This window comes from Hyaena hyaena, unplaced genomic scaffold, assembly GCF_003009895.1.
Source record: "Hyaena hyaena isolate Hyena2069 unplaced genomic scaffold, ASM300989v1 scaffold_618, whole genome shotgun sequence".
Classification (NCBI taxonomy): domain Eukaryota; kingdom Metazoa; phylum Chordata; class Mammalia; order Carnivora; family Hyaenidae; genus Hyaena; species Hyaena hyaena.
The window spans coordinates 740,499-755,776 of NW_024081250.1; the positions used below are offsets into that span (position 1 = coordinate 740,499).

A 15,278-nucleotide genomic window follows, 5' to 3' on the forward strand; every position below is an offset into this window, starting at 1 on the left:
CTATAAATTCTGTGTTGTCTGCTCATATGTATTCCTTCTTGGCCGTCCTCTGAATAGCCATTCTGATTTCAGAGCCTCCTGCACCGACATTCATTTGTGGTAGGGGGAACCCACACAATCAACATCTTCTAGGCTATACATTTTCCCTCCATTTTATTGGCTTTTCAAGACTGATTCATGCCCACGCATCTCACTGGTGTTCAGTTACAGGGCAGACAGTGAATTTTCCTAATCCATTTAGTGTGCTGACAGAGCCATGTTCACAATTTATAGAATTTCCTTTTAGACATCTACCTATTTCACAGTTCATTAAGATTCAAACTGAACACCTGTGTTTATGAAGTCAAAAGCAATTTTATACTAACAAGGTGTTAAATAAGGCATTCTCTGAAAGCCTGAACAAAAGTAACAACAACAGAAGTACTAGACTTCTTGACCTATCGAATGAAATAATGTCTGTAGCTACCTGCATCATCCTTTAATAGGCCAGAAACTGCCATGGAACTGAAGCCAACAACCTTAACACATTTTAATGCCTCCACCACAAGTCTCTCATGTTTTACATTAAGAAAGCAAGAGTATGGAGCTACCTTGCACATTTCACCCAGATATCTAAAATCTGCAAAACAGTCAAAAATCTTAGGAAGTAAATGTGGCCCCTTTAAACAATGTCTTTCCTAGATACAAGGACATTTTCAGCATTCTGGGGCCCACAAAGACTGACCCTGGCTCATTTTTATATAACCCCAAAGTTTTCACATCATTAATAAAGAGAATCAAAACAAAGCCCACAGACATTATGGGAGGGGAAAGTGTGTAGTTTGGCACTGCCATCATAAATACCCTCAAAATGAAAAGGGAAGAAAATAAAATGCACATAGCAGAGGTGGTGACCCCTATAATGACTGTGGTTCCCAACAGCTTTTTTTCTACCAGTAATAAACCATTTTGTAGACCTCCCAATTGTGGCCACCATGATAGTTACAGCTATGTGAGTTTATGTCTTTTTTCTTGCAGTTAGGAGTGTTATCAATAAAAATTTCAAATGATGCCTTTCCCAGTCAAATTAAAACATTTTAAAATGTGAAGCCAACAATAGGATTAGAATGGAAAAATACAAGTGATATCATGATTTTATTTTGTATATTTTTTCCACCAAATCCCCTAATTTATTAATTTTAAAGACATTCCTTGCAAGTCTTGAAAGTGAGACAATGCACCTTGATGTAGCACTGAGGTAATTTGTCTTAAAAGTTGGTTTTCTCATATGCTACTAAAGTTTAAAAAAAAACCTCACTTTAAATGCCATGATGATGATGTTCATTAAATAAAAATCCACCTCAGAAAGGTGATTTCAAATATTCTTTGAAGCCTGGACTGAAGTGATTGAAAAGGATTTCACTGCTTGCCAGTCAACCAGAGCAGGAAGGCAGAAGGAAAGTTAAAATTACTGGTTAAAAGTAGAGGAGCACTGCTTATAAGTCCCACCTTATATATTGTGCCAAATATTATTTCTATCCACTTAAAAAAAAAAAAAAAAAACCTCCTTTGCTCAAAATGGAGTATCTGGAATCATTTGCAAAGCCCCGTTGAATGCATCTATCCCATAGTCCCTAGAGACAACAGAGCATCCCCAACTCCTGGTCACAGTGACCTGTATATGCAAGAGTTCGGGCCTCATCATGAAGTGGGGCAGAGGGCCTTACCTCAATGCAGAAAACCAAGAAACAAGGAGTCATGAATTGTGTTCTTTTCTCTATGTAACAACAACATTTTCATTGTCAAAAGCTTGGTTTTTATGAGCCACCTTGAAAAGTGACAGCCCAAGTCTGCTTTCTGGTTGTGTTATCAAACTGAAACCTCTGTGGCTGAAAAATGCTGCCACTGGCTCGGAAAACACCTCCTACTCTACCAGCAGCACCTTGCTGAGGAAACAATCTCCCTGAAGAAATGATCAGCTCTACTTCTGTTAAAATGCGCTAATTTTTTTTACCTTGCAAATGTACAAAGTGTGTATCATAGACAATTTAAAAATCACCTGAGTCTCTAACAGAGAGAAAACAAGGAAGATACCATTGTCCACTCTTTTATTTTTTCAACAAAGTATGCATGCACAAGTATATGTATATACATATAATCATAAACATCTTTAAAGATAATAAAAAGTAAATATTATACAATAAATTCTTCTTAATATACTAGGATTTCAGGCTTCATGAAAAATGGTCCTCTCTCCAGATACTGGGCAATATCCTTCATTAGTATGGCCACAATGTAACTGTTTTTATAGCCACAGTGATACTATGAAGGTTTAAGTCACAGAGTTATTCATTCTTAACACTTCGTAGCCAATACAGGAGTGTACCTAGTAAGCACTGAACAGGAGTGAACTCACCTGTTAAGACAGGATTAGAAAACTTGCATAAATTCTGCCATGAAAATTAATTAAGACAACGTATGTCAGCTCCTTGATTAAAAAAAAAAAGCACTCAATCCAACAGGACCCTTCTGGAAAGCACTATATTTCTGTTTAAGAGCTCAGGGTTTGCAATCCAAGGCTCTGTCTCTCACTATTGTGTGACGTTAAGGAACTTACATACTCTCTGAGGCTCTATTTCCTCATCTTAAAAATGGGTCAATAATACCAACTTCACAGGTTGTAAGTCACGTTTAAAATAAGTACCACATGGGTGGAGCACCTGGGTGGTCAGTCGATTGAGCATCTGACTCTTAATTTCAGCTCAGGTCATGATCTCGGGATTCATAAGTTCAAGCCCCACATCGGGCTCCACACTGACAGTGCTGGGCCTGCTTGGGATTCTCTCTCTCCCTCTCTCTGCCTCTCTCAAAATAAATAAATAAACTTACAAAAATAAAAATAGTTAAATAAAGTATCACATGGGAAACACTTAGCTATAGTAGCCACAAGACACTCAATAGTCATGTGGGCAATGAAATTAAGTTAAGAAGTCCAACGCCAAAGCTCATGAGATTATGGGTCCCACCTTGTCCAACACCTTGCACATAACAGATGCTCAATAAAATATTATCAAATGATACTTCATTTAGGCAAGTTGAGGGAAGCATCTGTCTAAAGTACAGTAGATTGAAGCACTTCTAAGTAGATGTAGTAACCTGTGAAATAATCAATCCAGCAGAATGTTTGCAACCCCGTAAATACCATTCCTTTTCTCAAGGAAAGCAAAGTTGATTGAGCGTGGAATCAAAGAGGACCAGCTTTAATCAAAACATGAAACCTTAACGTATCTGAGTAATCACCTTAGCAACATTAGCCTTCAATTATATGAGATATAAATGGACCTTTCATACAGCTTAAATACTTTAGTCTTCATAGATGCTGAACATTTATTTCTGTTGATCTTCTTTCTGCTTTTAAATCGTAGAAGGAAAATGAAGTCTAATTAAGATTTTGTGTGGAATTATTATCAACCAGTGGTAATGAAATCACTGAGTCTTTATGGTACTATACATCAGTTCTCTATCATATATCGATATACACAATAAAGTGCTGGCTAGATAAAGGAAGGAACTATAACCAGTTGTTCAAAACTTACATGTTGAATGAAAAAATGCACAGAACCTATAGGACAGGGAGGGATCTTTAATGTAAAATTCTTGGAAATGCTTCAGGGCATCTGTAAACTGCCTAAAATTATATACATAATTGCATGTGAATATAAATGTGTATGTGCCAAGGTAAATTCTCCTGATGAGAGAGCCTATAGATTGCATGAAGCTCTCTTCTAACTGATTACATTTAAAATACAAACACAAAAATGTTATGGACTTTTCTATGGAGCTGCTACTAAGTTGCCACCTGGATATGCTGCCCCTTCCCTTGCCTTTCTGAAAACAAAATCCCTATATATCTGTTAATAGGTTCTCAAGTGACTACTTTTAAACAAGTAGAACTCTCCCCTGACCCATTTGGAACAGAAATGAGTACAAAAGCAAGCATTATATGCCACTGTCATATAACACATCTTCCAGAAAACATACAAAAGAGCTGTCAGGCCTGGCAGTTTGAAAATCATGTTAGGCTAGGGGAAAGTGTACCTGCCAGAAAAAGAAGGAAGTCTCTTTATTTGCTGCTAGAACAAAATAGATAGCACTTTCATAATATCTTCATTTCACTATATCATTCTAATACATAAAAAAAAGTGACCCAATTAAAATATAAAAGTTGTGGCTTGGTAAATGCAGACACCACAAATTCAAAAAGAGACCTACTGAGACAGAAGATACAGAATGCATGATTAAAGATGTGACATAAGGTAGTCCCCAAACATCCCTGATATACAAGAGTAATAATAATAATAATAATAGCAATTATGATAATCAACACAATTTATAGCTAGAACCCTTTACTAGAGTCAAAGCACTTTTCACATAGATGCAGCAGGCTGGCACAGTGACTGCCATTTCATAGATCAAGACATAGAGGCTCAGACAAGTTTAAGTCTTATTCATGTGGCAGTTATTAAATGGGGAGGCAAAGGCATGTCACCCACACATCCCCTGCTTCTAAATGCTATGTTCTTCACACACTTTACTTCAGATCATAGAATAATAGCTAGGCCTTTCTTCTTCCTAAATTCTAAATATGTTGGTAAGTATTCATTGAAATACCAAAAAATAAGGTGCTAAAAAAAAGCCAATTCATTATTATCTCTACTGCCATGGAATTAATGTGCTGGCAGATGGGGCTAAGTTGGTACATAGAAAACATCAAGAGAAGTAGCAAAATAAGAAACTTTGAAGCTATTTTTAAAAAGTAAAATGTTACTTTACGAGCTACGTGGTATATATCTGTGTGTGTGTAATTATTATTCCATTGATTTACTGCACACATGTCAAAGAGTGTCTGGGCATTTGTACAAGTTAAAACAAACCAACCCAGGAGCCAAGCCACATAGCCGCAAACTCAGACAACTTGCCTCCCACCCCTCATCCCACCTTTCATCCTACTACCTCCTAAATGCAAATCCCCTGGTAGCAAAAGCCCTTCTTGCAGAGATAAACCTTTAAGCCAATGGCATCTGTCCTTTATATCCATTTTAAGAGTAGCCAAAAGCCAGTTGATGGCATATGTTTTCCAGATAAACCAGCAGGGTTCTCACATTCTAGAGACAGTCCTCTTCTGTTTTGGCAAGAGCTTGTAGGAATGACCCCAGAATCTAATTGGAAAGAACTATCACATATAACCTCCTCCAAGAATGAGCACAATGTCTTTCATATGAGTGTAAACTCAGGCCTTTCACTGTAGGGCATAATGAAACAGAACATATCTCATTAACTGAATACTCGCCCACTAACCCACCACAAGTTAGTTGGGAGACTCATATTTCTGTCTGTTTCTCCAAAAGGCAGGAAAATCACTTTAATGTACTTTATCCTGCTGGCAAAAATCCTTTGCTTATGATCCAACAATTAGAGCTAATTTCAACCTAAATTGCTTCCCCTAAGAGATGGACATCATTAGGTAACTTTCTCCATTTCCATTTACAAAGATTTTAAAAAGAAAAAAGTCTAAAGAAATTTCCTTGGATGTTCCAGCTGATAAAATCATTAATCTCACACACCCAACTTCAAAGCAAGGAACCAGAAAATCATCTCACTTTCTTTGCACATTGAGAATAATTTTTTCTACTTCAAAGCACCATCTCTTTACTGGGTCATTTTAATTATTGAACATGGGACAGAAGCTATCCACATAATGTCACCACTGTCTTTTTCATGAAAAATGTATAGGTCTAGTTTGGACTACATTAATTTGAGAGGATTATATGTCAAGGAGGGTATAAGAAAAAGGAGAGGCCAGAGGATACAGCATTCATCTGTGCAAGGTAGTGAGAGGGAGGTAGTTAGCCTTTCTGAGATGACTTTTCTTTCTTTCCTGCTGGAAAGGAACCATCAAAAAGCCTGACTCCCTGTTTGAGCAATACCACAGCAGATTGCCTTGCTTCTCAAATTTCCTTCTACCTAATGTACAGCAACAGAATTACACTAGCTTTGTTAGTAATGCTGGTATTTCCCCAACCCAACACAACTGTGTGTTGTGAATAACCACTGTGAAAACAAACTGGACCCCTGTTCTACAACAGGGGTCAGCAAACAATCTGGCTCTGTTTAGAGTTCGACTGCTAGAGAGATGACCAGCCAGGCATTCCAATTTCCACTCAACCCTCTTCCTAAAAAATCACAATGCCATGGCCTGGGAAACTTATCCTATAAAGGGCCAGAGAGTAAATTAAGGGCAAGATGGTCTCTGTCACTATTAAATTCTGCTGTTGATGCACAAAAGCAGCCAAAGACGACATGTAGATTACATGGTGCAGCTATGTTCTAATAAAACTTTATTTACAAAGACAGGCAGAAGGCAAGATTTGTCCCACAAGCCATAGTTTTTAACCCCTATTTAGTCAAGTGCTAGATAGCAGAAATGTTCTATAGCTGTGCTTTCTCATACACTAGTCACTAGTCACATGTGACTAATAATTACTTGAAATATGGCTAGTGTGGCTAAGAAACTACATTTTAAATCTTACTGAATCTTAATTAAGTTTGAATGGCTACATGTGGCGAGTGGCTACAGTATTAGCACAGTTCTAGATACTATTCACTGCAGCCTCCTCACAGGAGATACATGCTGTCTTCCATTTTATGGCATAATTCAAATGTTCACCTTGCAAAATAAAGTATCCATGCTTTCAAATTCACAATATTACTATATAAAACTGAAAATTATTTTCCTAAATGTGAAATATCTATATCACTGAGGCCAAAGTGATCATTTTGGTTTGCAGTGATAAAATAACTGCCTATTAGCCAATGTCAAGCACATAGGGGCTGAGTCAGGTCCAATCCAAGGCTAATCCAATCCAGAAGTTGTTTCTTTTCACCTCTGGACACTCTGCTGCTGTGCTAAGGGCACAGGCCTACTCTGTGACCACATTAATTCTAAGGAAAATCTAAACGTCCCCACAGACCCAAAAGCATATGCATACTAAAACACAGCTTAAAGAGTACAAGAGAGAACATGCAACTCAATTAGATTGCCTTCTCCTACAGTAATCCACTTAACTTACTGCCTCAACAGAAAAAATCATGGAGATTCATCACATTCTTTGCTATTTCCCACATGCAGTAATTTATTTTCTGGCAACTGTTTTATTTACATAATAACTAGCTTGTGTTTTGCCTTTCTTAGCAGACCCAAAGATATAATCCAATGAGGAGAGGTAAGGAGATAGGATAGTAACTTGTATTGGGCTTTCTTCTAAGTCTGAATAAAAAATAACAAACACACATTTCTTTCCAATTAGCAATAAAACACACCTCGGAAAAACCTCATTGGTTTTGACACTGCCACTGCACAAAGCTTAAACCAACATTTCTTTCAAGAAACTCACACAATATCAACTCTCTTCAATGAGTAAAAGAATCCTGAAAATTAAGGATACCCTTTAGGAAGTAAGAAACCCCTGGAATCATGGGTACCAGGATGGGGAACCTGTACAGATAGTCATCGAGTAAGGTAGATGACATTCTGACTTTTTGATGATTTTTGATAAAACCATTCTAGATCCAATGATTTGTGGTTCCCAAATCCAAAAAACTCAGAAAAAAAATGGAAAAAAAAAAAATCCAGAGTGAAGCAAACTCTTTTAGTGGCACAACCAGACATGAATTAATAGTATTCTACTTATACAGTCTTAATTTATCCTACGTTAGTATGAGGAATTTTTTCTCTGCAGAAATAGTCATGTGTTTGTTTACAAGGTGTTGCTTGCAATCTATGGGAGTTTTATGCAATCTATGATACATGCAATGGGTCTTACCTTTCTAAAGTCCCCGGAATACTGATATCCAGAACAAATCTGGCCTCAAGGGTTCGGATCTTCTAAAGAAAGCTGTCCAAGTAGAACGTTTTCTATCAACTCAATGTCTGTTGCCTGGAATCATGAAACAGTGCCTTACCTCGGTCTGAAGGATGGCAGCCCTCTGTTCTTTGGCAGTAAGCGACTCTTTAAGCACTTCAATGTGTTGCTTGCAATCTGAATTCTGATTGCTAAGGGTTTCAAGCTTTGTTTGTAAGGCAAGAAGTTCTGACTCCTTCTTTGAAAGCTCCTGCTTCAGTTGATCAATCTGTGAAAAAGCAACAAAATTACAAGAAATTAGAAGCCACAATTCCTACTCTTCACATTTGAGAACTACTGATTTCTCTTAATTTTTAAAAGATCATTGAAAATGATTGGCATTCAAAAAAAAAAAAGAAAGAAAGAAAGAAAATGATTGGCATTCCAACAAGGGAAGCCATGAGTTTGCTTAAAAAGATGGCCTTGGGGTGCGGGGGGGACCTGGGTGGCTCAGTTAGTTTAGTATCCAACTTTAGCTCAGGTCATGATCTCATGGTTCATGAGTTTGAGCCCCACATCAGGCTCACTGCTATCAGCACAGAACCCTCTTGGCATCTTCTGTCCTTTTCTGTCTGCCCCTCCCTGTTGTGCACTTTCTCAAAAATAAATACACATTAAAAAAAAAGAGACAGAAAAGAGAGATGGCTTTGGAAGTTCTTACTGGTCTGGATAGGCGCTGTAAAGGCAGCTCAGAGTACAGAAAACAGAAAGGTAAGGCCAACAGACTGCCTTCTACCATCAACCTCACTCAGAACAAAGCTTCACAGTGGAATGAAGGCTTCCTGGTCAGGCTTACCCATGAAATCCCATAGACTATTCACCATGATCCTCAGAAGGGTCAACAGATTGCTAATAAAGGTAATTAACCCAAGACATACCCTGGTCCTTCTTTGCTACTCTACAGTAGAAATGATCATTCAAGGGGATCATTGACAAAAAGAATTCTCACCCCACTCCAAAAAAGAAGCATTAGAGATTTTAGAGATTTTTTGTTTATATTAAATACTGAGAAGATACAAAATAACATAAAATTATGTAAAGTATAAGGAAAAATAATACAAGAAACATCCATCATTCAATTCAGCAAAGATCATTAGAATTACCTGTGTCCCAACCCATTTCTATTTCCTTCTCTCCCCCTTCAGAAATAATTACTACCCTAAATTTTGTGTTCGTCATTTTCTCGCTTATCTTTTTACTGTATATTTTTTGCATTTCAACCTTATTTTTTCTGTGTATTTCTTTTTCGTACTTTTTTTTCTCTACTCAATCTTATGTCTTAAAGATTAAATCATGTTATTGTACATGCATTTGTTCATTTTCACTGAAGCACATAATTCCACTGTAAGACTTCACCACAATTCATTTGTCCACTCTGCTATCAATAGACATTTTGGTTTGTTTCCTGGTCTTTTTGTTAGAACAAAAAGTGCTATTCTGAACATTCTTATATATATTACCTGGTACACGTAGCAAAAATAATCTAGGAGTTAAATTGCTGGACTACATAGTATGCACATCTTTAACTTCACTAGAGAATACTAAAATGTTTACCAAAGCTGCTATATTCATTTTCAGGGTCACAAGCAGTGTGTAAGTGTACCAATCATGCCACATCTTTGCCAATATCTTATGTCACAAATACATTTACATTTTTGTCAGCCTGATAGGAGTTGTGGTAAATGATCTCCAAAGATGATTGTCACCAATTTCTTCTACTTGTCCACACATGCTGCTCTATCTCACAACTAGAGGTAGAGTCTGTTTACCCCCTCTTGAACCTGGGCTAAACTGTGACTTACTTCAACCAGCCAAATGCAGCCAAAATGTCAGTATGCCTATTCTGGACCTTGTCTATAGTGGGACACACAGACTGCTGGAAGCTGGCCACCATGTTAGAAGTCCAACCACCTCCTGACCACCAAGCTGTGAAGAAGCCCACACCAGCCTCATGGACAGGCCAGGGAGAAAAACAGAGAAGCCTGGTAGAAATTGTGGCTCCTTCATCTTGTTCTTGGTCTTAAAGGGAAAAATTTCATAGTTTCATCATTAAGTTTGATGTTTGTTTTAGCTTTTTATAGGCACTCTTAAGTTTCAGAAAGTTCCCTTTTATTAAAACTTTGCCAAGAGTTGTTTTTTTAATCATTAAGGAATGTTTAATATTAATAAACATTTTTTTCTGCATCTCATGATTTATCACACTTTTCACCTTTAATATGTTATTGTAATGAATTACACTAATGGATTTTTAAAATACTCAACTCTCCTTCACAACTATGAATAACTCCACTTAGCCATAATGTACTATATTTTTTATATGTTACTGGATTCAGCTTGCTGTTTTGTCAGGATCTTTCATCTATGTTTATGGATAAGACTGGTTTGTAATTTTCCCATTTTGTGCTGTCCTTGTCAGGTTTTAGTACCAATTTAGAGTGTTCCTTTTTTTAATATCTTCTGAAATGGTTCGTGTAAAATTAAAATCTTTTCCCATTAGTGTTCATTAGATCACCAATAAAATTATCTAACACTGCCATTTTCTTTCTCCAAAGAGAGTCATCTCTTATTTTATCTATCATTAATGGTTATAGGAATATTCATGTTTCTAATTATTTGAGACAATTTTGTTAACTTTTTTCTCCTAAGAAGTTTTCATTTTATCTAAATACTCACCTTTACTTAGCAGGAAATTTTTTATAAAACCACTTATCTTTTGATATGTATGGCATCTGTGACTGTCTTCTTCATTCTTAATATTCTTTAATTTTATTCCCTTTTTCTTGGTGAGTCTCAGCAGAGACATGTCATGTTAAATAATCTCTTCAAAGAGCCAATTTTGGCTGTGTTGGTCATCTAGCATTCTTATTTTCTATTTCATTAATTTTTTCCTTTATTTTTTAATTATTTCCTTCCTACTTCTTTCTTTGGATTTATTCTATTTTCTTTTCCTAACTTTTTAGGTTGAATACTTATCTAATCTTCACATTTTTCTTTCCATAAAAATGTCTTAAGGCTATAAATTTCCCTGTCAGTATCATTTTAGCTTGATCCCACTAGTTTGAAATGTAATACTGACATCAGTCCTAAATATTTTCTGATCTCCATTATTATTTATTCTTCAACTCACAAATAATTTTAAGTATGCTTCTTACTCAACAAATACATGTATGTTTCCTAGTTATCTTTGTGATTTTTCTTGTTTTGTGAGTAGAGCACAAGGTCTGTTTGATACTAATCATTTGAAATTAATGTATCTTGCTTCATGGTCAGTTATCATAAATATATTTTGTATAGTGTGTGCTAGAATAGAATATGTATCCAAAATTTGTTGAGTCCAAGTCTATAATTATTAGATCAAAGATGGTTTCTTTGCCTTAAAGTCTTATACACCTTTCTCATGGTTAATATTTGGCTGGTGTGTCTTTTTTAACTTTCACGGTATCACTAACTTTATCTTGTAGATGTCTCCTGTAAATAACATATATCCAGATTCTCTTAACCTGTCTGATAAAATGAAATGGAGCATTTATTATCATTACAGATACATGTGATTTATTTCAATCATACTACCTTGTGTTTTCCAAATACAGTGCCATTTATATTTTTCTCTCTTTTTCCTTCTTGCCTTTTGAATGATGGTTTTCCTATGCTATTTTTTTTTTTTTTGTCTCTACTCATTTAAAACTTATACGTTTATTTATATTTATTTTATTTCAGGTTATTACCCAGAAAGTATAACTCACTTACATTTTTAACTTAGTTAAGTCTAAAGTCAATCTATGCTTACCTTCTTTCAGAAAAATATAAGGATCCTATGACATTTTCAGTTTAGCCACCATCCCCTTGACATACACATTACTGCTGTCACGTATTTTAGTGCTATCCTATTTTTTAAATTTTTTTAATGTTTTTATTTATTTCTGAGAGAGAGAGAGAGAGAGGGGGAGGGTCAGAGAGAGAGACACACACACACAGAATCTGAAGCAGGCTCCAGGCTCTGAGCTGTCAGCACAGAGCCTGACATGGGGCTCGAACCCATGAACCGTGAGATCATAACCTGAGCCGAAGTCAGACACTTAACCGACTGAGCCACCCAGGTGCCCCAGTGCTATCCTATTTAAATTACTTTTCTTTTTTTAATTTTTTATGTTTATTTATTTTTGAGAGCAAGAGAGACAGCCTGCAAGCAGGGGAGGAGCAGAGAGAGGGAGACACAGTATCCAAAGCAGGCTCCTGGCTTTGAGCTGTCAGCACAGAGCCTGACATAGGGCTCAAACCCACAAACCATAAGATCATGACCTAAGCTGAAGTCAGACACTTAACCAACCTAGCCACTCACGTACCCCTCATCATTACTTTTTTTTACAGTCCATGTTTGTTTAGATTTACCCCATTTGTCCCCATCTTTGTTCATTATTATTCCTTCATCTTAGACATTCTGTTTGGAATCTCCTTCTACCTGAAATGAATCATTTAAATTTCTTTTAGTGGGATTTTTTTGGTGGCAAGCTCAATTTTTTTGTCTAAAAATATCTCAAGGTCATTCCTTTTTTAATGTTGTTGCTGAGTATTAAAAGTAATTTTCTAGGTTAAGAGATTTTTTTTCTCTAAGCCATCTGCTTTTAAGAAGTCAGGCTATCACTTCAAATTCAATTCTTAACAGGTAATGTGATTTTTTTCTATTAGCTACTTTTTTAAATAGCTTTATTGGAATATAATTTATACACCATATAATTCAACCACTTAAGGCACACAGTTGATGGTTTTTAGTATATTCACAGAACTGTGCAACCATCATCATAATCAAATGTTAGTGCATTTTCTTCATTCCAAGAAGAAACACCATAACGATTAGACATCTTTCTCTATATTCCCGAGCCTCTACCCCTAGTCATAAGCGACTAGTAATATACTTTCTGTCTCTATGAATTGGCCTATTCTGGGAATTTTATATAAATGGAATCTTGAAATATATGTACTTTGTGACTGGATTCTCTCACATAGCATGACATTTCAAGGTTCATCCATATTGTAGTATGTATGTGTACTTCATTCATTTTGATTGTTGAGTAGTCCTACACTGAATGAATATGCCACATTTTGTGTATCCATTCACCAGTTGAGTGACACTCACACTGTTTCCATATTCTGGCTATTACGGATAACACTGCTAAGAACATTAATATGGAAACCTGTGTGGACATATGTTTTTATTTCTCGTGTGTGTGTGTAACTGCTAGGCCATATGATAACTATACACTGAGCATTCTGAGGAACTTCTGTTTTCCAAAATGACTGCACCGTCTTACATTGCATTACCAACATATGAGCGTTCTAATTTCTTCATACTCTCACCAAAACTTGTTAGTCTGTCTTTTTACTTATAACCATTCCAGTGGGTATGAAATGTCATCGTGGTTTTGATTTCTCTAATAACTAATGATATTAAACAACTTTTCATATACTTATTACCCATTCATATATCTACTTTGGACAAATGTTCTAACTGCTGTTTAAAATTTTTTTTTTTTAATATTTTATTTATTTCTGAGAGAGACAGAGAGAGGCAGCGTGAGCAGGGGAGGGTCAGAGAGAGAGGGAGACACAGAATCTGAAGCAGGCTCCAGGCTCTGAGCTAGCTGTCAGCACAGAGCCAGACATGGGGCTCGAACCCATGAACTGTGAGATCATGACCTGAGCCGAAGTCGGATGCTTAACCAACTGAGCCACCCAGGCGCCCCTGTTTAAAATTTTTTTAATGTTTATTTAATTTTGAGAGAAACAGACAGACAGAGTGTGAGCCAGGAAGAGGAGATAGAGAGGGAAATACAGAATCTGAACTAGGCTTCAGGCTCCAAGCTGTCAGCACAGAGCCTGACACAGGGGTTCAAACTCACAAACTGCAAGATCATGACCTGAGTCAATGTCCAACACTCAACCGACTGAGCCACTCAGGCGCCCCTCTAATGATTTTTTAAAACGTTTTCTTTGCTTCTGAGATTTTATATAAATAGGCAGATTTCTTTTCTCTTTTGCAGCACTCTGAGAGTCCTGAATTTATGGACTTGTATCTGTCATTAGTTTTGGAAAATTCTCAGCTTTCTGCTCTTCAAATATGGCTTTGGTGTTGTGATTTTGTCCCTACTCCATCTCTCTTCTCTGGAGCTCTGATTAGACAGATGTCAAACCTTCTTATTCTGTCTTCTATATATCTTAATTTATCTTTAATGTAGTTCATCTTTTTATCTTTTATTTACTTCATTCTACTCTGTTTTCTAGCTCATTAAGCGTCTTTTCCACTATGATCAGTCTGCAGTTTAACCTATTCATTAAACTTTTAAATTTCCATTTTTATATTTTCCTATTTCTAGACATTTTTTGGTTTTCTTTATTCTTTTAATTTTATTTATTTATTTACTTTTTAATTTACATCCAAGTTAGTTAGCATATAGTGCAACAATGGTTTCAGGAGCAGATTCCAGTGATTCATCCTTTATGTATAACACCCAGTACTCATCCCAACAAGTGTCTTCCTTAAAGCCCCTTATCCATTTAGCTCATCACCCCTCCCCCGCCCAGCATGTCTTTTTCTGACTAATTTTCCTTACCATAATACCCTCTAGCTCCATCTACATAGTTGGAAATGGCAAGATTTCACTGTTTTTGATATATATATATCAAAAACATATATATATAAACATACATACATATATATACACACACACACACACACACACACACACACACCATATCTTTATCCATTCATCTGTCATTGAGCATTTAGGCTCTTTCCATACTTTGGCTATTGTCAATAGCACAGCTATAAACAATGAGGTGCATGTGCCCCTTTGAAAGAGCACACCTGTATCCCTTGGATAAATACCTAGTAGTGCAATTGTTGGGTCATAGGGTACTTTTGTTTTTAATTTTTTGAGGAACCTCCATACTATTTTCCAAAATGGCTGTACCAGTTTGCATTCCCTCCATCAGTGAAAAAGAGACCCTCTTTCTCCACATCCTTGCCAACATCTGTTATTCCCAGAGTTGTTAATTTTAGCCACTCTGACTGTAGTGAAGTGGTATCGCATTGTGGTTTTAATTTGTATTTCTTCCCCTGATGATGAGTGATGTTGGACATTTTTTCATGTGTCTGTTATACATCTGGATGTCTTCTTTGGAAAAGTGTCTATTCATGTCTTTTGCCCATTTCTTCACTGGATTATTTGCTTTTTGGGGTGCTGAATTTAATAAGTCCTTTATAGACTTGTGCTTGACATCTTTATAGTTTCTTTCCCTTTGTTCATATTTTAATCCCTTCTTTTATTTGTTTAAACATAT

At 36.3% G+C, this 15,278-nt stretch overlaps 1 protein-coding gene across 1 annotated transcript in view; it reads right to left on the bottom strand.

Moving 5' to 3' along the window:
* The window catches only part of ERC2 (ELKS/RAB6-interacting/CAST family member 2), a 903,427-nt gene that overhangs the window by 608,834 nt on the left and 279,315 nt on the right, over nucleotides 1-15,278 (bottom strand). Inside the window, exon 5 of the mRNA XM_039257435.1 lies at nucleotides 8,002-8,169. Coding sequence (XP_039113366.1) covers nucleotides 8,002-8,169 — 168 coding nt within the window. The remainder of the gene's footprint in view (nucleotides 1-8,001; nucleotides 8,170-15,278) is intronic.